This window comes from Penicillium mononematosum (genome assembly GCF_028829835.1).
Source record: "Penicillium mononematosum strain IBT 11891 chromosome Unknown utg000005l:1.0-9366267.0:1.0-9372171.0, whole genome shotgun sequence".
In the NCBI taxonomy this organism is placed as follows: Eukaryota; Fungi; Ascomycota; class Eurotiomycetes; order Eurotiales; family Aspergillaceae; genus Penicillium; species Penicillium mononematosum.
Window position 1 is genome coordinate 5,803,548 of NW_026643275.1, and position 24,260 is coordinate 5,827,807.

General features: G+C 48.4%; 6 protein-coding genes across 6 annotated transcripts; 4 read left to right on the plus strand and 2 right to left on the minus strand.

Moving 5' to 3' along the window:
* Nucleotides 1-4,101: 4,101 nt before the first annotated feature.
* On the plus strand, nt 4,102-5,697 carry gfsA (glycosyltransferase family 31 protein; the record flags this gene model as incomplete). The annotated part of the gene is made up of 1 exon (XM_057297157.1): nt 4,102-5,697. The coding sequence occupies one exon, from the start codon at nt 4,102-4,104 to the stop codon at nt 5,695-5,697; it is 1,596 nt and encodes a 531-aa protein (XP_057145039.1).
* Nucleotides 5,698-7,978: 2,281 nt separating this feature from the next.
* On the plus strand, nt 7,979-8,771 carry N7519_010385 (MADS box transcription factor Mcm1; the record flags this gene model as incomplete). The annotated part of the gene is made up of 4 exons (XM_057297158.1): nt 7,979-8,203; nt 8,306-8,440; nt 8,498-8,555; nt 8,626-8,771. 4 exons carry the CDS (start codon nt 7,979-7,981, stop codon nt 8,769-8,771), a joined length of 564 nt encoding a protein of 187 aa, XP_057145040.1.
* A 1,692-nt stretch (nt 8,772-10,463) lies between these two features.
* On the minus strand, nt 10,464-12,468 carry N7519_010386 (uncharacterized protein; the record flags this gene model as incomplete). Its single annotated transcript, XM_057297159.1, has 3 exons — nt 10,464-12,068; nt 12,129-12,359; nt 12,427-12,468. The coding sequence occupies 3 exons, from the start codon at nt 12,466-12,468 to the stop codon at nt 10,464-10,466; spliced, it is 1,878 nt and encodes a 625-aa protein (XP_057145041.1).
* A 155-nt stretch (nt 12,469-12,623) lies between these two features.
* On the plus strand, nt 12,624-13,586 carry N7519_010387 (H(+)-transporting V1 sector ATPase subunit E; the record flags this gene model as incomplete). Its single annotated transcript, XM_057297160.1, has 3 exons — nt 12,624-12,764; nt 12,828-13,339; nt 13,407-13,586. The coding sequence occupies 3 exons, from the start codon at nt 12,624-12,626 to the stop codon at nt 13,555-13,557; spliced, it is 804 nt and encodes a 267-aa protein (XP_057145042.1). The 3' UTR covers nt 13,558-13,586.
* A 342-nt stretch (nt 13,587-13,928) lies between these two features.
* N7519_010388 (uncharacterized protein) lies at nt 13,929-16,300 on the minus strand (the record flags this gene model as incomplete). The annotated part of the gene is made up of 8 exons (XM_057297161.1): nt 13,929-14,636; nt 14,688-14,847; nt 14,899-14,977; nt 15,033-15,159; nt 15,217-15,269; nt 15,322-15,426; nt 15,480-16,051; nt 16,104-16,300. 8 exons carry the CDS (start codon nt 16,298-16,300, stop codon nt 13,929-13,931), a joined length of 2,001 nt encoding a protein of 666 aa, XP_057145043.1.
* A 2,538-nt stretch (nt 16,301-18,838) lies between these two features.
* Nucleotides 18,839-23,548, plus strand: N7519_010389 (uncharacterized protein; the record flags this gene model as incomplete). The annotated part of the gene is made up of 4 exons (XM_057297162.1): nt 18,839-19,297; nt 19,361-22,300; nt 22,354-22,583; nt 22,633-23,548. 4 exons carry the CDS (start codon nt 18,839-18,841, stop codon nt 23,546-23,548), a joined length of 4,545 nt encoding a protein of 1,514 aa, XP_057145044.1.
* Between the last annotated feature and the right edge of the window lie 712 nt (nt 23,549-24,260).

Consider the following 24,260-nt stretch of genomic DNA (forward strand, 5'->3'; position numbering starts at 1 on the left):
CTCTTCAAATCTCTTTTCCAATGTCATTTTTGATGTCATTCTAGATTTCTTCCGCGCTGTTATAGCAAAAAGGGAAAATTAGCTCTATAGAAATACTAGGTATGGGAATAATAGCATATAGTAGTGTGGAAAATAGAAGGCAGTATAAAGCCCAAACCGTACAGACGACTTTTATGGGGTGGCCTCAGCCCTATGGAGCACCTGTTTTACCTCCTTCCCTCTCTCTCTCGCGTTCTTTCTCTCCGTCCCACACCACAGTGGATACACGCAAGTGGAAATATCCTGGTACAGCCCCCGGACCCGTTCGAAGGGCTCAATTCCGCCTGGCCTTGCAGACAAGGCTTCCGATATTGAGGCGCCCGAATAGCTGCCACAGGTATGGCCAGCGACACCAGGGCTATCTGTGCCAATCCTGCCCGCTGTCTTGCCAAAGGCTATTGGATATCTGACAGAGAACCTGGAACTTTCGGGAGTATCTACCTAACTGGGAGGAGATACACGGTCGCTTCTATATACAGTGCCACCAGTGAATGCAAGGAAGCGGCACTAGGACACCTCCAGATGATGGCGCACTTCAGCATACGTGGATGCTTGGTATCAAATTGCTGCGAGGACAGGAGCTGGCAAGTGCGGATGTGGTGCTTATGGATGTTACCGGAGGCTTTTGAACCTCGAGACAATGCATGGTCAAATGCATCCAAAGCTAAACTACATTCTCTGGAGGATCACCGGTCAAACCATAGTGCCAACCGTGCAATAAGAGGATTGAAGAAGCAGAGAACGACCGTGATCGGCCTACGCTTACTTCTTTCTCAGCCATAGGTGATCTCTACAAAGTGATCTCTACAAAGAATACTGAAAGTTGAGGATTGGTCTCGAACAAGAGGGTATTCTGGCCGAAATGAAATAGCCTAGCATCCTGAAGCTCCAAGCGAATATTGGACAACAAAGGCCTCCGTCAAAGGACCAGAGAGTCCAGTAGTATGATGAAGAGTCATGAATCACTTGTGAAGCAACGAGTTCTTTAATCACAGTTCTTTTCCCTCAATATTGATTATAATGTAGTATTGATTGAAATTGTGTCCTCATATCTATCATGTACCTCATTGATTAAAAAATAGATTCACTCGAATTACAACTTCCATCGGCGAGCCACTGCTTGGCCATAGGGATCAAGTGTTAAGGTGGCCAGCAGCAGTTTTTAGCCCCAAACATACTCAGACAACCCAAAGCAAATCTTATAGGACGGGCAAATATGTAGCTCTTAGAGGACCTTCATTGTGGTCCTTTCTGGAGTATCGCACTCAGGAATAAGTACATATATAGACGGAACCTAGGGATCTCGAATATCTATGTACAACATAGATGGTAGATGGAGGATGAAAGTCAAAAAGTTCGAGGCGCTTCTACATGTAAAGTGGAGGAAACAGTTACACAGTGTATTGTCAAATCCAATATGGCAAAACTCATAAGAAGATATGCACTCGTTTACTCTGTACATACAGTACGGAGAAGAGAAAATTCCGTAGGTAGAAAGACCCTTGAGCGTGGAATCTCCCCCTTTTGCCGCTTTGATAGCAACGCCAAGACGACTATTCAAGCTTAAAATGCCACAAAAATGACCGGCATATCTTTTGCATTATATTAGCGGCTGTTTCGTGACAGGGATTGTATTTCGTATTACCAGGGGACTCGTAAGTGCTGACACGGCTTTTTTAACCTGATACACTGGACACATTTACAGATGTACAGGATTAATAATAGTCTATTTGGATGCTATAAGCAACCCTGACAAAAAGCGTGCCCTATTAGTACGTAACTATTTGTTCCGTACCGTCCACATGTGTAAATGCCAGATGGGCCTGGACAAAAGTGGATGATTCTCCACAGTTCAGGTGCCTTCACTATTATACATCGATATACAAAGTAATATACTACAAAGTCCTCCCGTGCTCCGGATATACTCCGCACGTTCTTAACTGAAACAGTATACAAGTTCCGGAAAACTTCAAGTTCATATATATAGAACGATGAAACAAAATAAATCAAACAGAAACCACATTTAAAAATTCCCATTTAAATGGCTGTCGATCCCGGCCCACTTGTGAGGAAATCCATGGCCCAGGAAATGCTATCGCCACTGAAAATCCGTTACCCGATAAGCTTCAATCTTTCAGGGTCTATCTTTTTCTTTTTATTAAAACTGGGAACTTGTCATGTGACATAAAAATAGATGCCAATTACGACGCATCTTTAATATGTAGGAATGTCTAAAAGGACAGATTAGATAAAGGGCTAAACATCCAAATAATGTATTATATGAATACGAATACCAGCGCCCAGCATTATGGTATAACGTCGTCAAGAAGGACGCGTGTCTGTGGGGGGGCATTGGCCTCATTTGCCCCTCCGGCTGATTTTGACTGGCTGATGCGGCTGGGTGCCAGGGCGATCGTCTCTGATCATTTCCGCTCTTTCTGCCTCTGATACGGAGTACAATTGTTGTATACCTGTCCTTTCCATTCGATACTGTTCCAGGGTCAAGGTAGTTAATAGTTAGTACGGAGTCCTCCGTCGTCCTCCGTGCTTCGTACGTATAGCTCTTATTATACAGACCCTTAAGACTTGTCTGGTCCTTTTACTTTGATGGTCAAAGCGCCAACCTGATAACAGTGACGTGATCTCCAGTTCGTGTACGGAGTAATTATTATGTTCACATCATCATGATGGGGTCTCGGGATACGAACGGATGTTTCTGGTCGCTTATATTGTCCGGGATTGCTGGTTGTTGAGGTTCAGACACAGGTGCAATCCGATTTGGATACATAACGTATCTATACATAGTAGTATCTATATGCAGAAACAAGTACTCCGTACTCACGATTTCGTACAACATACATATAGAGATACTGGGAGAGAGCAATCGGAGTTATCTGTAGGCATGAGTTTCTGGCCTATCATACAGATCTATCTATGCAGATGTCCTGAACAGCTGATCGGCATCCTCGCGCGAGCCCGCATCCAAATACGTGTCGCCGCAAACAGCCTTTTCGACCTTGAAGATACTTGGATTATGTTTGTTTTGGAGTATCAAGAGCCATATGACCATTTCCGACTTGAACAACCACACCTGTTCCCGGGTTAGACAAAAATATTATTGTTGTGCTCGAGACAGGGAAAATGAATAAAAAACCAGTGCCGATCCTCAGTTTCATGGCGGCGTAATCCTACGGAAGCTGGGAGGGGATGATCACTCCCAGGGCTACCAGCATTCCTTTTTCCGCCATGATCGACACTTCGATTCAACAGCAAAAACGAAGCAAAAGGAAGAAAAGTATAAGCCACATATCATCAAAGATGGTCCTGTCGAAAGGGCTCCGTTCCTGCATCCCACATCCCAACTTGGCATGAACACCGCAACGGGGGGATGAATACCAAAATGTCAATATCACCTGGACAGCAATTCATTCTTATATCACTGAAGACAGCATATTAAATGAAAAACGGCGAAGGGCCCGAACATCAGATATGTACACATGTACACCGATGTAGAAAACGGATAGAAAAAGAAGTTAAAAAAAGAAAAGATCTAAATAATATATTACGGTAATACCCATACACGGCCAACCCTGTCCCGTTAATTGCTTCGGCGGCCTCCCTTTTTCTTTCCTCCTCCAACAACTTGACGACCCCAATACTACAAGCTCCCATCGACTCTTCACTCGGACTGGGCACATCGTCCAGCCGCGTTAGTCTTTTCTTCTCTATTCTCTTCCTGCCCTCCTACTTCCCCCTTTACAAACGTTCCCCCCTTTGGACCGTGTCGCGGGTCCCGACGCTGCCAGCCTCTCGTTGAAATATCTCGGCACTTTATTTGCCTGCCACTCTTTAATCCACTCTTGGGACACTCGTTTATTTGATTCTTCACTCAACCGAGAATTGCATTCTTGCTACCAGCTTTTGCTGCACGATATTTCCCGGGATAAGATACCTCGCACGCCAAACCCATAACTTTTAATTCCAGGGTTCATCTGCTCCAATTTCGCCTGGCCTTCTATTTACATGTTTGAAAAGACGTCATTCAATACTGGAAAAGCCAAAATGCCTCTATTTCGGATGAAGACGGTATTCCCGTTGGTGGCTCTGGTGACCATCGGAATATTCTTCTTTTGCATGGAACGCTACGACCGCTCAGCTTTCCTTCGGTTCAAGCACCCAATTGATCGGGCCTCCTTCGGTGGAAACAAGCAACCCCAAGTACAAACGCCGGCCCAATCTGATTCGCAGCAGCCGACCAGCAGCACCTGTGAGGCTGACCCGAAATTGGCCGCTCCCCTTCCATTCCCTGAATGGCTCCCGCGCAAGAACTACACTCGTGCCTATTTCCGCCCTCGTCATGTGAACCCTCGCACCGAATTCCACACTTTGGAGGAAATCGAGAAGCCTGTGCTCCCGCCCATGGTTGTCATGGAGCGCGGTATGGTCGTATCTCCCGAGAACAGGCCGGAAAACTTTGTTTGTCCCGAGATCATCGATGTTGATGTGGCCGCCGATGACGATGTCGATGAGACCTCCAAGCTCCTGTTCGGTCTGGCCACTACCGTTGACCGTCTGGACCGCCTGCTCCCCTCTCTGCTTTACTCCTACGGAAACACCAAGGCCGGTCTGATTGTTCTAGTCCCTGAGTCTGACGACGACCTGGAGAAGCAGGAGACCTACTTCCGCAACCGCGGTCTGGACTTGACTCTCAAGGCCTCTCCGCTTGACTTCACCGCCCGCTACTTTGGTATGGTCGAGGCGTTCACCGAGCACATTCGCAAGCACCGCCCGCACACCACTTGGGTTGGTTTCAGTGATGATGATACGTTCTTCCTGTCGCTGCCCACTATTGCCGAGGAATTGAAGCTCTTCGATGAGAACAAGAAGCACTACATCGGATCTTTGTCTGAGGCCAGCTGGCAGGTGGATACTTTCGGCCACATTGCATTCGGTGGTGCCGGTGTGTTTGTCTCGAAGCCTCTTTTGGATGTCCTGATGAAGCACTACGATGAGTGCCAATCCTGGGGCGAGCAGCCCGGTGACCAGAAGCTTGGCCAGTGTATCCAGCGTTTCGGTGACACACCCCTGACCCTGTGGCCTTCTCTCTACCAGATGGACATGACAGACCCCGTGGACGGTGTTTACGAGTCAGGCAAAAAGATCGAGTCAATGCACCACTGGAACAGTTGGTACAGCAAGGACGTGGTTAAGATGACCACCGTTTCTGCTGCCGCAGGCCGCAAGTCTGTTCTCCGTCGCTGGGTCTTTGATCAGGAGGAGACTGTGAACAGCGCTACCGGTGAGACTCTCCGTCACTTCTGGGTTATGACCAACGGCTACTCGCTGGTGAAGTACACATACGGCGAGCATGTGCCGGATGATGCTATCAACTTCGATGCTACCGAAAAGACCTGGCCAGAAGACCCCCGCGGCTATGAAGACCGCCTAGGTCCCCTGCGTCCCGCAGAGGAAGACGGCGTTGCGAAGGATCGGTGGTTGCTTCGTGATGCATTCGTGGTTGGTCAGAACGTGCACCAATTCTACGTTCGCGAAGAAGATGAGGGCCACAGTGTGATTGAGATTGTCTGGCTCGGTCCCAAGGGCGGCGGTGGCGGTGGTGTGAGTGACCATTACCTTCGCGGCACTTACCAGCAATAAAATTGCACCGTTACTACTTGAGGCTGGTCCTTGGGACTGTTGCTCGTACCTCTTCACTTCGTTGCACATGATTCGGCTCTTTTTTATTTTCTAAAATACTACACATCTTCTTTGGCCCTTTTTTTTTTTTTCTGCTTCCCGACTTCACGACGCCAGCCCAATATGATTGCACAATCGACCAACCCCACAGCCCTTTTCTTTTCCGGATGAGACTCGTGATCGTGACTTGCCCTCCGCGTCCTCCAGTTTCTGTTTCATTTATCCGGCGTTGCATTGGCGGAGTCCAGTACGGTCCAGGAACCTCGTGGCTTTGCGTGCTCCCTCTATATCCTGACGGTGTATTCCGTTTTTTGAAATGTTCAGTGGCTTTTTTTTAACACCCTATCCTTGGACCCATGCGGGCCCTTGGCCGAGACTTGCCACACTTGATCGGTTTGGCCTTGCTCTTATCTTTCCTTATTTCCTATTTTCTCCATGTCTTTCGGCCTTGAGTGGGCTTCGGGGCAAAGCCACTTTTGTGCCTTATGCCTTGCATCCTTTCTGTAAAAATAGACTTGACAGCAGACCCGGTTTGGGGTCTCCGTTGGTGATTAGCGTTGGACCTTTGTTCATTATGCGAGGAATATGATCAGTTTTCGTCATTTCAGTGTTGTGCTGGGTATTCGTTGATTCGTTGGTATGCAGGAAGGGTTCCTGAAGCGACTGAGCTGGACTCCGCTGTATCGGGTCTAGGCCTTCTCGGATCGGCCCGTTGATCGGCTTTGGTTGCTTATTGTTGCTATGTGGATTCGATGGGATGGTATTATCTTTCATGGACAGTCAACAGCGGTTGATATTTGCCTGAGGCTCCCGATGTGATTAAGGAGCCCCATTGGCAAGGTGGCGTAGTAGCCACCTGGGCAGGTTCCAGGTGTAAAGGGCAATGAATGTTACGACTTTACGCTTAGAGAAATATCAACCCAGATCACCTGATGTGAAGGTATTGCAGACTTGTACACTGTAGATGTGGGAAGTAATAAATAGGAGTAATAATAGACGAAGCATGGAACAAACCCTGACTCTGGATTCCCCTGGCTTCTGCTGAAGGCCTACTGACCAGGTCACCCCGACTCCTGTGAACCTTGCAAATCCATGTCTGTGAGACCCCAAAATAGTATCTCTAGGGGCTCTACAAGTTCCATGCAAGGCATGCATGTGTGTGTAAGGGGATATGGGATATCTGGGATTATTGTATCCAGCCTGTGGCCTTGTACTTCGTACTTTTGTGCAATGATGAATGTGAGGTCGGCCCTTGTGATTGCAATCAGAAAGGAATGGGGATGGCTATAAGAGAGATAAGAGAGTGGTGACAGGGTTGCCCTTTTGGGGCTATTTATGATGTACTCCGAATGCAGCCATGAGAGTATGTTGTATACAGGGCAATTATTCCATTCCACAAAGCAGGTGCAACCCGCGCCTGTGTGATGTGAGCTCTTATTATTTTATATATATTCCACTTTGTAGATGTAACCTTGAAATAGGATGTTTCTATGATACCAGGGTCTTGATAAAAAATGACGGATACTCCTCAGGCATGTTTAGAGGTGGAATAGCCAATCACATAGCAGCGTAACGTGAGAAGTTCTGCCCCGTCGAGGCATGTGAAATGGAATGGAGTACTAAGTATAGAAAGGTACATATAGATTTTTATATTATTTCTTACACTCCAGACTTCAAATCAAGCAGAGAAATAACCGAAGAAACAGAACCAAAATTGGGGCCGGGGATATACCTAGGTAAGATACCCGTGGACTTGGAATCAGCAACAAAGGAAAAAGAGTCCAGACCAGAGGGGAAAAGGGCAAAAAAGGGCAAACGGGGGGGGCCGAAGGGAAAATCAGCAAATGAGCGGTCGGAGCCAAGAATCGTGTCTGGTTCAGATGAGGCGAATACGGCTTAATTACAACACAATTACAACACAATACAAAAATAATAGTAGTAGTACTTCTGCCTAATATCAACTTTGCTAGTACAATAAGTACCCGAACTTATTCAACCTTACAAACTGTACTAATACTATACTCTCACGTGATCCATGTAACAGACCGCCTGCCCATCGCAACTCGCACTTTGCCTTCTTCGCTCTTCCCCCCCCCATCGATTCCCCCATTCCCTTTCTCTCACATCCCATAAACGCGTTACTCGATTGGGTCATCTCTTGCTTTCCCCTTTCGGTATCCCCCCTCAAATCATAACCACCCCCCCATATTAAACCTCTTTTTTGTTCTTCTTTATTGCCAATATGTCTGCGGTTCTCGACGAAAAGCTTTCCCCTGGTCACGATGACCTTCCCGGCAACGGCGCCGATGCCCGTGGCACCAAGCGCAACCGCATGAGCGCCGACGATGAAGATGATGATGATGATAAGCCCGGCCGTGAGCGTCGCAAGATCGAGATCAAGTTTATTCAGGATAAGTCGCGTCGGCACATTACTTTCTCCAAGCGGAAGGCCGGTATCATGAAGAAGGTACGTCGCGTCCCGAGCCCCCTCCGCATCAGTTCCCCGATCGAGGTTCCTTCCACATTTGCTCGATTGGGACACTCAACTAACCATCGTGGAACTACATAGGCCTACGAACTCTCTGTCTTGACTGGCACTCAAGTTCTCCTCCTGGTCGTCTCCGAAACCGGCCTTGTCTACACCTTTACTACCCCCAAACTTCAGCCGCTGGTTACCAAGGCCGAGGGCAAGAACCTGATTCAGGTAAGCCATGTTCTGCTTCAATAATACTCTTTCAACCAGCCACTAACACACTGACAGGCATGCCTCAACGCTCCCGACCCAGCCGCTAGTGAGAACGGTGTCGACGCCCCCCGATGTCGCCCCCGAGGCCCCCGAAGATGTGGCTCACAACAACGTCAACGCACCTCAGGGGAGTATGCGCCCAGGTATTCACCCTGGCTACATGACCAATGAGCAGCAACAGCAGATGGCGTACTACCAGAACCTCCAGCAGCAACAACAGCAGGCTGGTGGTCAGTACCCCATGCCGGTCGGCGGTCGCATGCCACCCCAGCACCAGCCCACTGCTTGAATGCTTAAATTATGATCTGATCTTTGGGGTCCTTCTTGCTTAAGGTCCCTGATGCTGCGTCTTCTTCTCTGTTCTTTCCTCCCTGCGCCTCGATCTCGCGTTCATTTGATACCCGTCTCTATGCCGATCCATCATCCCACTCTTCCCTCGGAAATGGTTGCGCTGTATCTGCATGCGCCATTTTCCGGGGCACTCTCGTGAGACTATTTGTAAATTGTCAAGCACCGCGCTGGAATACCCTTCCAGTCTCTCTTTGATGATACTGGATCTGGTTTTTCCCTTTGATATTGCTTTCTATCTCGGAAAAAGGAGAACCCCAATTTGCTGAGAACTATGGCTTTCCAATAACCCAAAAAAACTTCACCAAAAAAAATGTCCGTCACAAAAAAAGAAACCAACTTCAAGAAAGAGAAAGAGAGCGCAAGCAGGCAAATCTGGGCTTCATCGCTAATTTGGCTTTTGTTTTTCCCCCTCTACCTGACCATGGCGGAGGATGGAGGTGTTCGTGGTGCATTGAAACTTGTCGGCGAAGTGGCTTTTCCTCCTTAGTCTTTTTTACTCTTTTAGTTCTTAACCTATTTCCTTGTCCACTGGTTATGTTATTTTTCCTCATTGTCTAATCTCAAACTGTGTGTTGATTGTTTTTCTTTCGTTGATTCCATGCCGTGATGAGACCGTCTGTCTTGGCTATGACGGATTTTCAATGCCTCTCGGTTCGAACTTCGCACCGCTATGGCTCTGGCTGGGTCATATTATGTATGCTATGGAGCAATCGGATTCTGTTCATTTGGGCTGTCTTGTTGCTTGCTGTAGTCGTGATGGTCTATGAGTAGACTTGTGTTCTGCTCTGTCTCCATATAGTGTGAGGCCCCGCTACGATGTATAGCTGGAGGGAACAGCAGATCCAAAATATATATCCTCGCCTGTGTATTTATTAGAGTAGATGGTCTCAGAACGCAGTTCTCTAGGCGTTTTAGTATAATTTCAGTGTTAAAAGACCAGTTGGAATAGTATCCATGGACGTTAATATTAGGGTTACTATACGATTTGTCAGATATATTTCCAACCACATTCAATGACATTCGATTATTTTGATATGCTGTATGACTGCTGCTGCTTTGTTCTAAACCTGTCCAACCTACATCCAAGCCGAAGAGATGTATACCTTGACATGCATGAAAAGAAAAGAAGAAAGATTGCTGACCTGCATATCAGAGGCCAATGCCACGACCGAGGGGGTTTTGGCAGGCATTGTGACTGGTTTGCCTAAAATCTTTGTATTATCACCATAACGGAATATAGACTAAATACTTGGGTAGTTGGAATTTGTTATGGTGTAGGTCTGATTATTATATATAAGTGCGAGTAAATTGTATAATTGATGGTCTTATATTCATTCGTATGGAGCTATATCATCGATTGGGTGGTATCATATCATAGTATCTTGACAGTGTATGGCGGAACATAGAAGAGAGATCGAGATTGATCTTTTCTCGACCGGAGCCAGGAGCGACGGAAGCAACAGTGCGTGGTATGCCCAAGGAAGAGGGGCTACTGTACATGGGGATTGAAAGGGCGAAAAGCTAAGAAAAATCCAGGATGGTAGTGTTCTGAAGGCAGCGATTGACTGATCGGAGCAAGGGTCAATATTATGTGGAGCTGATTAGGGGAAAGAGTATATTGAAAAAAGTGTCAAGGGGATGACGATGGCTGAAGGGTGTCGGATTCAGGGACCGGGATTCCCTGTGTATATCCTGTTCGTGGAAGACGGACGCCAGAGTGCGGGAGTAGGGACGAGGAAGAGCCAGCTTCCGGGTCAATCTCAGCCTGACTGCCCGCCTGCGGGCTGCTCCACCGAGAGAGATATTGTCTCCCAAACTTCCAGACACCTGCCAGAGCCCTCCTTGGGTAAACAAGAAGGCCAGATCTGGCGCCAGAAGAACGAATGATGGGGAAGTCGTTGCGCCAGTGCGTATCATCGCCATCCTCTTGGATAGTTCCGTACCCACCGACCTCTTGGTTAGACGATGATGTAAACGGACCTCCAGCCCCCCGACGTTTACGATGGGCGGCCGACAGTAGCCCACTCTGAGGTGCTGAGGTACGACGCCATGGGTTCCCACGTAGTAATCCCTGGATTTCGCGAGATCCCCTTTCGCGATCATTTGTAGTAGCGCCGATCGTCGACTGCCGTGTCAGACCCCGTAATGGGCCGTTTAGAGTTGCGCTACCACTGACGCTGCGTAGGCGATCTGCCGACGACTTTTTATCCCCATCTGTGGAATCGTAGTCTGAATCGTCGAGTTCAGCCCAAATAGATGCGGGGTTTAGATCAGCCGAGTCGCGATCAAAATGTAAGTTGAGTGGTAAGCTGGGAGCTCTTCCCCGCTGATATGAAAGATGTCGAGTATGGGTCTTCGGGTTGAGAAGTGGCTCGCATTCTCCAATCTGTGATTCCTCATGCTGGCCATCAAGCAACCCAGGCGATGTCGGAGAGTGCTCTTCCACGATTGCCATACCTGGCCCAAGTCCGGTCTGCGTGGAACCGACAGTGGTAACAGCGGCGTGTGTGTCGATATCCTCAAGTCGCCATGACAGGCACAAGACACCACCTAGGAGAATTATTGTTCCCAGAGCGATGAGACCGGCGTGAAAGCCCGCCAGTTGAGACACTTGCCGGAAGTAGATCAGGCCATCCAGGATAGCAATGATGTTGTAGATGCAGAACACAAAAGGATATAGTACACTAGTACTACACAGCTTTAGCCCCCGATGGAGATAGAACAACTGCGTCAGTGCTAGGAAGATCATCCCTAACAGGATAACCCATGATTGCCAATGATTGAACTGGTTCACACCGTCTACCACTGTGCGCACGAGAAGCTCCACTGCCGACTTTGCCAGCAAAAGGGAGTGAGCTGACAGTATACCACTGACGAATCCATAGCTCATGCCGCGGATCAATCTCATTCGGCTATGCAGTCGCAGCAGATGTGGCGAAAAATGACCGGAGGCCGAAGGTTTTGCGCGTGAGGATGGCGGGAAGTGTTTCAGCATTTTGGTGCTTACCAGTACCAAACAAACCACCAGGGTGGTGGCGCCCATCCACAGAAGAAATGGCCGTCGCTGGAGGAGGTCCAGGAGCTGATCCAAGGTATGTGCGGGTTCCCCGATGGCGCCGAAGGTCGCAATCAACAACGCGCCGATGCAGACGAGAATGGTGCCTGCGAGAGAATATCGGGTAAAGGGTTCACCGAGAATGAGGGTCGCAAATATGGTGTTGAACACTAGTCCAGACTATTCGGCATTCCCATCAGCAACTGATCTACGTCGTGGCATGGAGGGGGAACCACTGACCGCTTGGAGCGTCGAGAGAACTGGTAATGGAAGTGTGGTGATTTGGATGGTACTTCCAACAATATTGGAAATCACAAACATCCCCATTCCTACTTGCCATCGTCGGCGCTTGTAGGGGGGTCTGCGCACATCGTAGGGGTGCTTCTCGTCCTCAAGCAAATGCGACTTGCGTTGGAGCGTGAGCCCTATAGCTTGGAGGCTGGTTGAGATCAGCCCAACAATTACACCAACCTGATATCGATATTAGGCATTAGTTTTGATATTGTCCCGCAGTATATCCTGATTTCTGTGGTCTTACCGCAACACTTCCCTCCGGCGATAAGTCACCTAGATTGCCCATGTTGCGTATCGTGCATTGGTCGGGTCGAGGGATAGAAGAGGCGCACCAAGTAGGAAAAATTACCGGAGTAAAGAAGCCATAGCTCAGATAGATTATAGGAAAAGACAGGATCACGCTGAAAGGGTAGGTTGTCGAGGGGAGTGCAGAGGACCTGGATGCGGAACGCCAAGGCAATGCAATCCGAGCTTAGTTGGACACAACATCCTTTCCCTTTTCCCCACGTCATTCCACCCCAACAGGCTATACAGCAGTGCACCGCCAAAATGTCACAAAGCCATGCTCTTTCAGATGATCAGGTATGTTCGATGTTGACTCTAAGTTTCGGGGAACTGAGTTGAACTGATGGCCATCGAATCCAGGTCGCGGGCGAGCTCCGCAAGATGACCGCCTTCATCAAGCAAGAAGCCCTTGAGAAAGCTCGAGAGATCCAGTTGAAAGCCGACGAAGAATTTGCGATCGAAAAGTCGAAGCTGGTGCGCCAGGAAACTGCGGCCATCGATACCCTCTACGAGAAGAAGTTCAAGCAGGCCGCCATGTCCCAGCAGATCACTCGGTCCACACTTGCCAACAAGACCCGGCTCCGCGTGCTCGGTGGCCGTCAGGAGCTGCTTGATGAGCTGTTCCAGAATGCCCGTGAGAAGGTCTCCAAGGTGGCTGCCGACGACCAGAAGAAGTACCAGGCCATGCTCAAGGGGCTGGTTCTCGAGGGCCTGTATTATCTGAACGAGGATAACGTTGCGATTCGCTCGCGGAAGAAGGACTTCGATATTACCAAGAAGGCTATTGAGGAGGCGACCAAGGAGTATAAGGACAATGTTGGCTCCGAGGTGACCGTGACCTTGGACGAGTCGGAGCCGTTGCCAGAGGGATCGTGAGTTCATTCGCGCCCCTCCCCCCCTTCCTCCTGATATACGCCAATGAGACTAACTAGGTTGCAGTGCTGGTGGTGTGTTTATTGTCGGTGGACAAGGCAAGATTGAGATCAACAACACTTTCGAGGAGCGTCTGCGGCTGCTGGAAATTGATGCTCTCCCTGCAGTCCGAGAGACGCTCTTTGGCAAGAACCAGAACCGGAAATTCTACGACTAAGTGTGCATTGCTTGTTCTATCTTGGTTTTTCGCGTTTGCGACTGCTGTATTTCGTGTGTTATAGTTCGGGTAATCTTTGCCTCTCTTGACCATCTTCATAGACAGAGGGGGTTTCTTTGCACAGTTCAAGTCTGATCTGGAATATGATCGAACTCTTTTAGCGATCGTTTTCATTCCATGTTTTTGACTACATTGGTATTCTGTAATAAAACGCCTGGGAGAAGAATTCGCTTTCGAGGGCATTATCATAAGGGTCATAAGTCATAGGGTGATAGAAGAAAGTCCGGTATTTCAACATTTCAACCCATTCGCGCAGTATTTCTGCTTCTTCAGGGTAAGTTGAGATGTTGAGACTCAAACTGCCAATGTGATCAGGGTACCTGACCATGCGCGCGGATGGGAATCTCTGTGTCACCATTCTCCGCGTCGCCTGGCCCTGCAGACGGATTCATTCCTTGCCTGGTTTCAGGATGTTGCTTTCCTGCAGCAAGCGCAGCAAAGTTGCTGAAATGTCTCCGAATGTTACCATCTCTCTCCTTTACATGTGATTCGAAAATGGTAGTTTTCGGCGGTGGCTTGGACCGAACTGAATAGACAACTCGGTAATGCAAGGCCTCGAGCTCACTCTTTGCCACCGTCCGTGTCACATGCGAGGCTCCGGAATCCTGAATAGAGCAGAATATCATTTTGATCTGAGCTGCCAGCCTGTCGATGGCAGCGTCGTAGTCTTTCTCGGTTTGAGTACTGCTGAAATTTAACTCCAACGCAGACGAGTCAATTGCGACGTTGAGAAGAGCAGTGAGTGCAGTTAATTCCCTCCAGTCGTAGTCGGCTATACCCTTGAATCGCTTGACTTGGAAACGCTCATCGCGGAGCAGTAACATTGTGATACGTTTGATATCAAGCAACTTTTCAGGAGGTTCGGTGAGAGGACTAGGACTCCGTAGCAGAAATGCCACGGCCAGGCGACATCGTATCAGTGCAAACCATGGAGAGGTGGGCAAGATATGATGCACAATTTGACTTTGGATGCAAACATCATGTATAGTGTTGTAGAAAGTGGTGCAGACTCGACGCAACTGATGTCGTTAGATTTGAGCAAGGCATAGCATATAGGAGACAATACTCACCGAATCTTCGGCACTCGCTTCATGGAAATTCTCAGGATCTAACACAGCATTGATGGTCCACTGAAGCTCCGAAGATACCGTCGAATCCGCCGTTAATGAAACATCAAGAGTAAGACGTAGCAGTAGGAGTACCACCTGCTCTTGGGTGTCTTCTGCAAATCTACAGATTTGTAAGCCTTGCATTGGCAGGATTTGGGGAGTGAAAACTCACAAGCCAGCAGTTTCTCTGAGTAATCTCAGGACTGAAACAAAGGTTGCATGGTCTTTCAACGCAGAACCCGGAGGAATATCTGACAGCGTTTATTAGCAAGATCGGGAGCTACAAGCAAGGTGGTCGAATCATACACTGAGAAAGAACTGGGATAATCTTCTCCGAAGTATCCAACGCCTGGCTCCGAGCACCCAATCGCGAGAAAAGGTCATTGATATCAGCTGGACGGATGAGCAACTTTAGGCGCTCGATATTCATATTCTTATATATTCAGTTAGTGAATACCACCTGGAGTTTGATATAAGAGCATTTACAAACCTTAATAATTCGGTAATAAGCATTGCTCAATTCCTCCCGACGTTCATAGGGTACTGGGAGGCATGTTAGCTTCGTGCCAATGAGTAAAAGATGGAGAAGACGGACTGGAACGAAACATCCACAAAATGAATTCGTCCGGCAAAAGTCCTTTGGATAAAGCCATCTGAATAAATTCGCCTGACATGAACTGACGCTCACGAGTGTCGGATTCTGCAAGTCAGTTAGCATGTAATAAAGAAAACAGCGACCCATTTGAAGCTCACCCCTTAATATATCCATACTCGTCCCAGGTGCGAACAGATCCCGTGGAAATGGGGGGACCGGCGGCAATGTCTGTGTGCAATCAAAAAATCGCCAGGCGCGGCCGTGATCAAGAGCATCGGTTCTTCTAATAGCACCTATCAGACGTTGACCTCCAACACCGTCTTCATTCTCGCCAAGCGCTGAGATCAACATGGTTTCATTCAGGGCAGTGCTGGACGGGTCGTTTCCGGGATTCTTGCCGTTCAGTTGCTCCTGTACATAATTGGCTCTCGCCCGAGCGACACTGGCTTCAACCTCGTTATCATCCACTGCATCGTGAACGAGAGAGTCAATGTTATGTCTGTATTTCTTTGGCGATGATATTTTCGTGGTGAATTTGGCCGGTGCGGATTCGTCCATCTTAGACTTTGGAGCGAAAAGATTCTTCGGGTCTTCCAACGAGCATATCGAGTCTGTGTCTTCCCCGTCAGAGCTGATGACTATCTCTCTGCCATCCTTGACAATGCGCTGAGATCCGCTGAGGCTCTCGTTCAGAGATGAAACCCCCGTGGCTGACTCGATGCTTTGGAAACTTTGATGTAGTGTAGGGGGGTTGAAGGAGGGTATCCTGAGTTGATAGATACAGCGCCGCGTTTAAGTGGGCCTCAGCATCTTGTTCGGATTCTGGTGATATCTGATCGAATACAAAGGAAGAGGGGGGCTCGGTGAGGGGTGAGGATTCGGTTGCAAGTTCCGCGGTTTCATTCTTCTCAGGTGTGCTGTTCGAGTTGACATGATCAAATGCAGGCCTATTGAACCATAGATCTTTTATGGTCCGCATGATGGGGTATGCTGAGGGGATTCCTTTTTTTCCTAAAATAGAAGAGGCATATATCGCGTCGTCGAACGCGCCGGTTCGGCGCGATGTCACATGAGTGCTGACTCATTCTTTCTTTGTTTGCTGTGGAACCTCGGGGCAACTTTGGAACGCTAACAAGTCAATCTCTTTGAGACCAAACTCATATTGAGGTCAAAATGAGGCATTGAACTGACATATCTACGAGAGTACATACCTCGTACTACCTAAAACATACTTGGCTATGAAGTATGCTAGTTATATACTATATGTTTTATTGTCTATTGTAGATCTGACAGCCACATTCCTGGTGGCGTCGATCTGTGGGCTGATCCTTGATGACTACTCCATCCACGGATACTTCCAAGGTTGGAACTGCCTAGGTGTCCAAGTGCAAATTTTGTTTGAACGACAAACTTGCGAGAGACGTGACCGATCCTGTTATATATGTTCACTGTATCAGTCTAGTTCTAGGAGCAATAACGCCCCAATTAAGTTTAGTTAAAACGACAATACGCTAAATATCGGGTCCCACCAGTATAGTTCGTGGCCGAGCGGGCTGACGACACCCTGACCTGCATGTCTTATGTTGTATCAGCACACCATTCGAATGCTGCACTGTATACAGAGCGCTGTCGCTGCTTTTGCTTTAGACCCTTGCCTCGAGATCTGTACGTCAATACTTTAGAGTAACATATCCGTGAGACATGGGTTTTGGTATGGAGTAGGGCTAGTAGAAAGGGGGAACACGAGTCCCGGGCAACCCGCGAACTCTACGAGCGCGTTGATCATCGGGGCTGTTCAGGAGTATTCTCCTGAAGCCAAGAGTTTTCTTTTTGTTCTTTTCCTGCCAAGAAAAAAGGGACCGAGATGCATATACGGAGGACTGTTGTAACATAAATATTAATACACGCGGCATAAAAGCATGGGTCCAATGATATTTTGATCCATACAGGGCACGCCTTGGGAATTTGGCAGATACTACCCACAACATAACTAAATACCTATCAGAGCGAAAATTAAGAAAGCTGACTCAGATGCCCAGGTGGGCCGGAAAGCTCGTGCCGTGTCGGTGGTTTCAGGATTGATGCTCCGACCCCGAGTTCTGGGTCTCTGATATCATTAAGGGACGTGTGAGCCAGTGTGCTCAACTCGGATTCTTCAAACATGACCATATATGTTGTATTTCTATCTTTTTTCATGATCGCTACCCAGATAGAAACTTCATCTTCAGTAAGAATTTTAGCCTGGTAACTACCTAGGTATATAAAACTTGGAACACGAGGAAAGGCCAGCTGTTAAATTAATAGTTCATAGTGGGGGCAAAGAAACAAGAGCTGTGGGCCAATAACCGTTACTCCAGAGTCTTCATACGGATGAAACGGATATATACGGAATACGGAGTACGGAGCACACTTTCTTAGTGAAGAACTGGGGAGAATTACTCCGTACGGTAGGTAATCCCCCGTTAAGCCTAGTCGTAAGCGATCATAATGCTGACGGTGGCAGTGCGGCGATACGCACTAATGAAAGGAAACCGAAACAAACAAGAATCTACTTCCCTATGTACCCAATATCTCCAAGCGACCAAGATACGTATTCATACTATGTATATCAATATATTCCGAGCGTCCCAGAGTTCAAGTGCCGAGTACCCCGATTGCCACTGTCAGAAATTTAGAAGGGGGAGGTCGGAACGGGGCTGGACGTTATAATTACCGGACTTTACACGTATTGTCCCTTGAGTCCGAGATTGTATACATCGCTACCTAAGCCCCATCAGCCCTAGGTGATTATTTAGATTGCTGGTTCTAACACGAATTAAGCTGCCTAAAGGTGCCTAGAACAACAGAAACAGGCAGTGTAAAACACGGTCAAAACATATTATACCAAATTATACAAGAGAATTATACCCAAATTATACCAATATAACAGTTGACGCGTGTAAAGATCTCCCGCCGAGCCCACTTTGGATGACAAAGCAGAGGTATCTTGACCCGGCCCCATCGGTAAGCATCCATGGACGGGTGGTAACAATATTACATACTCTCCTGTACTGAGATCCATACGAGAGTCAGGTGGCTGCTCCATCTCTCTCTCTCACCCCTCGAAGCACAGAATAACCACTTTGGTGCTTCTTCTCTTTCTTTCTTTTTTTCACTTCAGCATTTTGAATGGCCCCTTGCGGGTGCGCCCTATAACCTCTCGGCTTTCGCATTTCATATTCCCATCACGATCGGCCGCAGAAACCCTGTTTTGAATAGTTTTGGTCAATTCCTCGAAGCTCATCGACGAGAACATCCCCAACGTGCGCAGCTTGGCCCCCTGATTTGCTCGAGACTTGCGTCGCCCATGACATTGCGTTTCCCTTACCCCCGAACCCTGTGAACGCACCTAGACCGGCAATCTTTCTCTGCGCCCAGCGCTGTCGGATTCCGGCCCTCCAACCGGATGATTGTCAGCTACCGATAATCAAGGTCTCTGCCAAGTTATATTCCCTTTTTGGGTGCATCAATAGCCTAGATGGCTTCCGTGCGCTTCCCTGGGGACAATGGAGAGGACAACAACGAGCAAGGTGGTGACATCGGGGAGGTCAGCAGCAACGTCTCCAAGCCGACGAAACGACAAAGATGGGCTACCACGCGAGCTCCCGGACCTGGTGGCATCAAGAAGCGTGTTTCTATCATTGATCGCTTCCATAAACGGTCAGATGTAAGAGACGAAAAGCGAAAATCGAACAATACAAGCACCTCAGCCAATAGCGGACCGGAGACGCCGCAAGGAGGGTCAAACCGGAGAATCTACTTCAGCATTCCCATTCCGGAATCTGAACGAGATGAAGATGGTCATTTGCGCATCACGTATCCCAGAAACAAAATTCGCACTGCCAAGTACACACCACTCACCTTTGTTCCCTACAATATCTGGCTACAGTTTCACAACATTGCGAACATCTATTTCTTGTTCGTCATCATTCTTAACGTACGCAGTGACATAATTGGTTCCCTGGCTCCAATCTTTTGGCATTGGCTGATGATATTCTAGTTCTTCCCGATCTTCGGCGCCAACAACCCCGGTCTGAACGCTGTTCCACTAATCGTTATTATCGTTGTGACCGCTATCAAAGACGCCATTGAGGATTGGGGGCGGACAGTGTCGGACAATCAAGTGAACAATTCTCCGGTTTACAGATTGGTCGAATGGAACAATGTCAATTCTACAGAAGAAAACATCGATCTATGGCGTCGTATCAAGAAGGCTTGTACCAGGGCCTCGATTGCTTCGTATAAATGGATTTCTTCTCAGTTTCAGAAGAAAGAGAAAGGCGGAGATGACGATCAAGGTCAAAGACGCGCCTCATTCTTGAGTACAGCAGATCCCCGGGCCTCGATTTATACGCAACGCAACTCGATAGCCCCCGAAGATGTCGCCATTCCCATGACTGATGTTCCATCGCCTCAACCCGAAGCTCGTGAAGATTGGCCGATGATGAGCAGCAATGAGAACAAGTATTTGTCTCCGAACAGCGCAGCTCGACAGAGCGTCGTGGAACCTACGCCGGACAAGAAACATGGAACCGTCCTGGACGCGTCCAAACAGACACCCGGCAAGGCGCGATTTAAGCGAGAGCAGTGGAAAAGTCTGCAAGTTGGCGACTTTGTCCGGTTGTACAACGAAGATCCAATTCCAGCCGATATTGTGATTCTGTCCACTTCTGACCCGGATGGCGCCTGTTATGTCGAAACAAAAGGCCTGGACGGAGAGACCAACTTGAAGGTTCGCCAAGCTCTCCATTGTGGCCGTCAAGTTCGACATGCCAGAGACTGCGAAAAGGCTGAATTTGTGATCGAAAGTGAGGCCCCGCATGCCAATCTGTACTCTTACAATGGTGCCGTGCGTTGGGACCAGCGCGATCCAAATTTCCCTGAAGCTCCCCGGAAGGAGATGGTTGAGCCCATCTCTATCAACAACATCTTGCTTCGTGGTTGCAATTTGAAGAGTACCGAATGGGTCCTGGGTGTTGTCCTCTTCACCGGCGGAGAGAGCAAGATTATGCTCAACTCCGGTGCAACCCCGGCCAAACGACCTCGCATGGCAAAGGATCTCAACTGGAACGTGATTTACAACTTTATTATCCTATTCTTCATGTGTCTTGTCGCAGGTATTGTGAATGGAATCGCATGGGGTGCGCCAAACAAATCCCTAGACTACTTCGATCTTGAGTCTTACGGAGGTACGCCACCTGTCACTGGTATTGTCACTTTCTGGACCGCTGTCATTCTGTTCCAGAACTTGGTTCCCATTTCGCTTTACATTTCTCTTGAAATTGTTCGGACCATCCAAGCGGTTTTCATCCACAGCGATCTGTTCATGTACTACGAGAGACTAGGGATCTATTGTGTGCCCAAGTCTTGGAACATCTCAGACGACGTCGGTCAAGTTGAGTACATTTTTTCTGACAAAACTGGTACCTTGACTCAAAACGTGATGGAGTTCAAGAAATGTACGGTCAACGGCCAGGCATATGGAGAGGCGTATACAGAAGCCCAGATCGGCATGCGGCGCCGCGAGGGAGCTGATGCTGATGCAGAGGCCGCAGTGGCTCGGCAACAAATTGCTGCTGATGCGCAGCAAATGCTGGACCTGTTGCGTGGCATCCATGACAACCCTTACCTGCACGACGACCAGCTGACGTTCATTGCCCCGAAATTTGTCGCCGACTTGGGAGGACAATCGGGAGAACGGCAGAAGCACTGTACAGAGGACTTCATGTTGGCTCTTGCCTTATGTCATACCGTTATTACTGAGCATACTCCCGGCGATCCTCCTCAAATTGAGTTCAGGGCACAGTCCCCCGACGAGGCAGCATTGGTCAGCACTGCTCGAGATTGTGGATTCACTGTTCTGGGCCGAGCCGGTGACGACCTTCTCCTGAATGTGATGGGCGAGGAACGCACATACACAGTTTTAAACACCCTTGAATTCAACTCATCCAGAAAACGAATGAGTGCAATCATCCGAATGCCCGATGGGACTATTCGCCTGTTCTGCAAGGGCGCAGACAGCATCATTTACTCCCGTCTGGCCCGTGGCAAACAACAGGAGCTGCGTCGACAAACCGCAGAGCACCTCGAGGAGTTCGCTAGGGAAGGACTTCGGACTTTGTGTGTTGCCGACCGACTGCTTACTGAGGATCAATACCAAGCATGGGCTAGGGAACACGATATCGCTGCCGCTGCGATCACGGACCGTGAGGAGAAACTAGAGAAAGTTTCCAGTGAAATTGAACAGGAGCTCATGCTTATTGGCGGAACTGCCATTGAGGACAGACTTCAGGATGGCGTGCCCGATACAATCCAGCTTCTTGCAGACGCTGGTATCAAACTATGGGTCCTTACCGGTGACAAGGTTGAGACTGCCATCAACATTGGGTTTTCTTGCAACCTGCTCAATAACAACATGGAGCTGATTGTGCTGAACATTCCCGAGACTGAACACCAGCAGGCCTCTGACGAACTCGATAAGCATTTGCAGACTTTCGGACTGACCGGTTCTGACGAGGAACTTCTTGCTGCCCGTGCTGATCATACACCGCCTGAGCCTACTCATGCCGTGGTTGTCGATGGTGAAACCCTCAAGCTGATGTTGTCCGATGAGTTGAAGCAAAAGTTCCTTCTACTCTGCAAGCAGTGCAAGGCTGTTCTTTGCTGTCGTGTTAGTCCCGCACAGAAAGCCGCTGTCGTGAGCATGGTCAAAAACGGACTGAACATCATGGCTCTTTCTGTTGGTGATGGTGCCAACGATGTCGCAATGATTCAAGAGGCGGACGTCGGCGTTGGTATTGCTGGTGAAGAAGGGAGACAAGCCGTCATGTCTTCTGATTATGCCATTGGCCAGTTCCGGTACCTCCAGCGCCTTCTTTTAGTGCATGGGAGGTGGTCTTACCGTCGCCTTGGAGAATGCACCGCCAATTTCTTTTACAAGGTATGTGACCTTGGCATAGAATATCATTTTACATTATCACTGACTCCTCCCAGAATCTTGTGTGGACGTTTGCTCTCTTCTGGTACTGTATCTACAACGACTTCGATTGCTCCTATCTCTTCGATTATACCTACATTGTGTTGGTCAATCTCGCCTTCACTTCATTGCCTGTGATCTTCATGGGTATCTTCGATCAGGACGTGGACGATAAGGTGTCTCTTGCCGTGCCTCAATTGTACATGAGAGGCATCGAGCGTAAGGAATGGTCGCAACTTAAGTTCTGGTACTTGGCATCCTTTCCCCAGTGTTCTGAGACATACTAACTTGGATAGGTTGTACATGGCCGATGGCATGTACCAGTCAATTATCTGTTTCTTTATGCCTTATCTCCTATACGCGCCAGCAAACTTCGTCAACGAGACTGGACGGAATATCAATGACCGAGCCCGTATCGGAGTTCTTGTCGCGTCCTGTGCCGTGATTGCTAGCAATCTCTACATCATGATGAATACGTACCGATGGGATTGGTTCACTTCGCTGATCAACGCCATCAGTAGTCTTCTCATATTCTTCTGGACTGGCATTTACACCTCTTTCACCTCCTCTGGTCAATTTTACCATTCCGCCGCTGAAGTCTATGGATCATTGAGTTACTGGATCGTCCTTCTGATGACTGTACTGATTTGCTTGCTTCCGCGTTTCACATTCAACGCCGTTCAGAAAGTGTTTTTCCCGCTTGACGTCGATATCATCCGCGAGCAAGTGACGCTGGGAAAATTCAAGTATCTGGATGCCATCGAAGATCCCCCAGTGCCCCCAAAAGAGGGCGACGCGAAGGCCGCAGCTTCCAGTGATGGATCAGCCACCTCTTCGGAAATAGTGAAGCCAGTGCAGCCGGCCATGAAGCAGGACACTGGCATTCTTGATGAGGAGCGGCCCTTCTATGCTCCATCCATGGCCCCAACCGCACACACCCACAACCCCCGCAGTCAAAATGGCAGTAACGGCACCAACTACACCGCCAGTCTCGATCATTATCCGCGACCACAGTCCGTGGACTATGTTCGCCGATCTCACGACCGGACACGGCATTCGTTTGACCGGAGCCGACCGAGCTTCGAGCAAAGCAACGACTTCACCTCCGCTGCCATGCTTTCCCGAGTGGAATCGTCGCAAACCTCACACCGTCCACATGAAGACCCGTTCCGGACTCCTGACGATCCTCCTGTACATAATAATGTGATATAGAGGAGTCGCATCTTGCGTTGCATGGAGCTTGATGACCTGTCACTGATGAGTTTACCCCTATCAGACCTTCTGGTTTGTTCCTTGCGATTTCTCCTCGCCGTTCCTATCTTGACGAGCGATATGCTGTGGTGTTTTGATTTTTGAGAGCCTTTTATATTCCCTGATAGAAAGCAGGCGTTCTGGTTTACTACTTTACTCGGTCGGATGCTTAGCGCGATCTTCGTTTTTACCTCCTTCACTCTTACCCTTTCCTTATTATCCACTTCTTCCAATATTTTCCTTTCATTGTTCTGATGCATGCTCTACACTAAGCCTATCCGGCCTACGTTATATTTCCCTTGTATAAAAGCGTTTCTGTCCCTGCAAAGTGCATGACACCTGCGTTTGAAGGTTTCCTCTTGTCTGGTTCCCATCTGGATGTTATATCTTGTTGAATGATCTTCTTGCTTTTGTTTCTTGTTCATGTGTTTTGTTTGTTTCCTCGATCAGAAAAACGACAAGCCGGCATGGGGGGTCGTCACATTCATGTATTCTATTCAATGCCTTCAGTGAGGAAATTACTCAATGTGGCTACCTACTGCTCAGTTCTGCTTTTTCCAAAGTGTAGTTGCTCAAGGAAATCTGCCTTATGCTGCAGTCTTATATTAGATAGATATCGCGACTTCCACATAGTGTCCCAGTTGGGTAAAATAGAGCGCGTCTACGCGTTGAG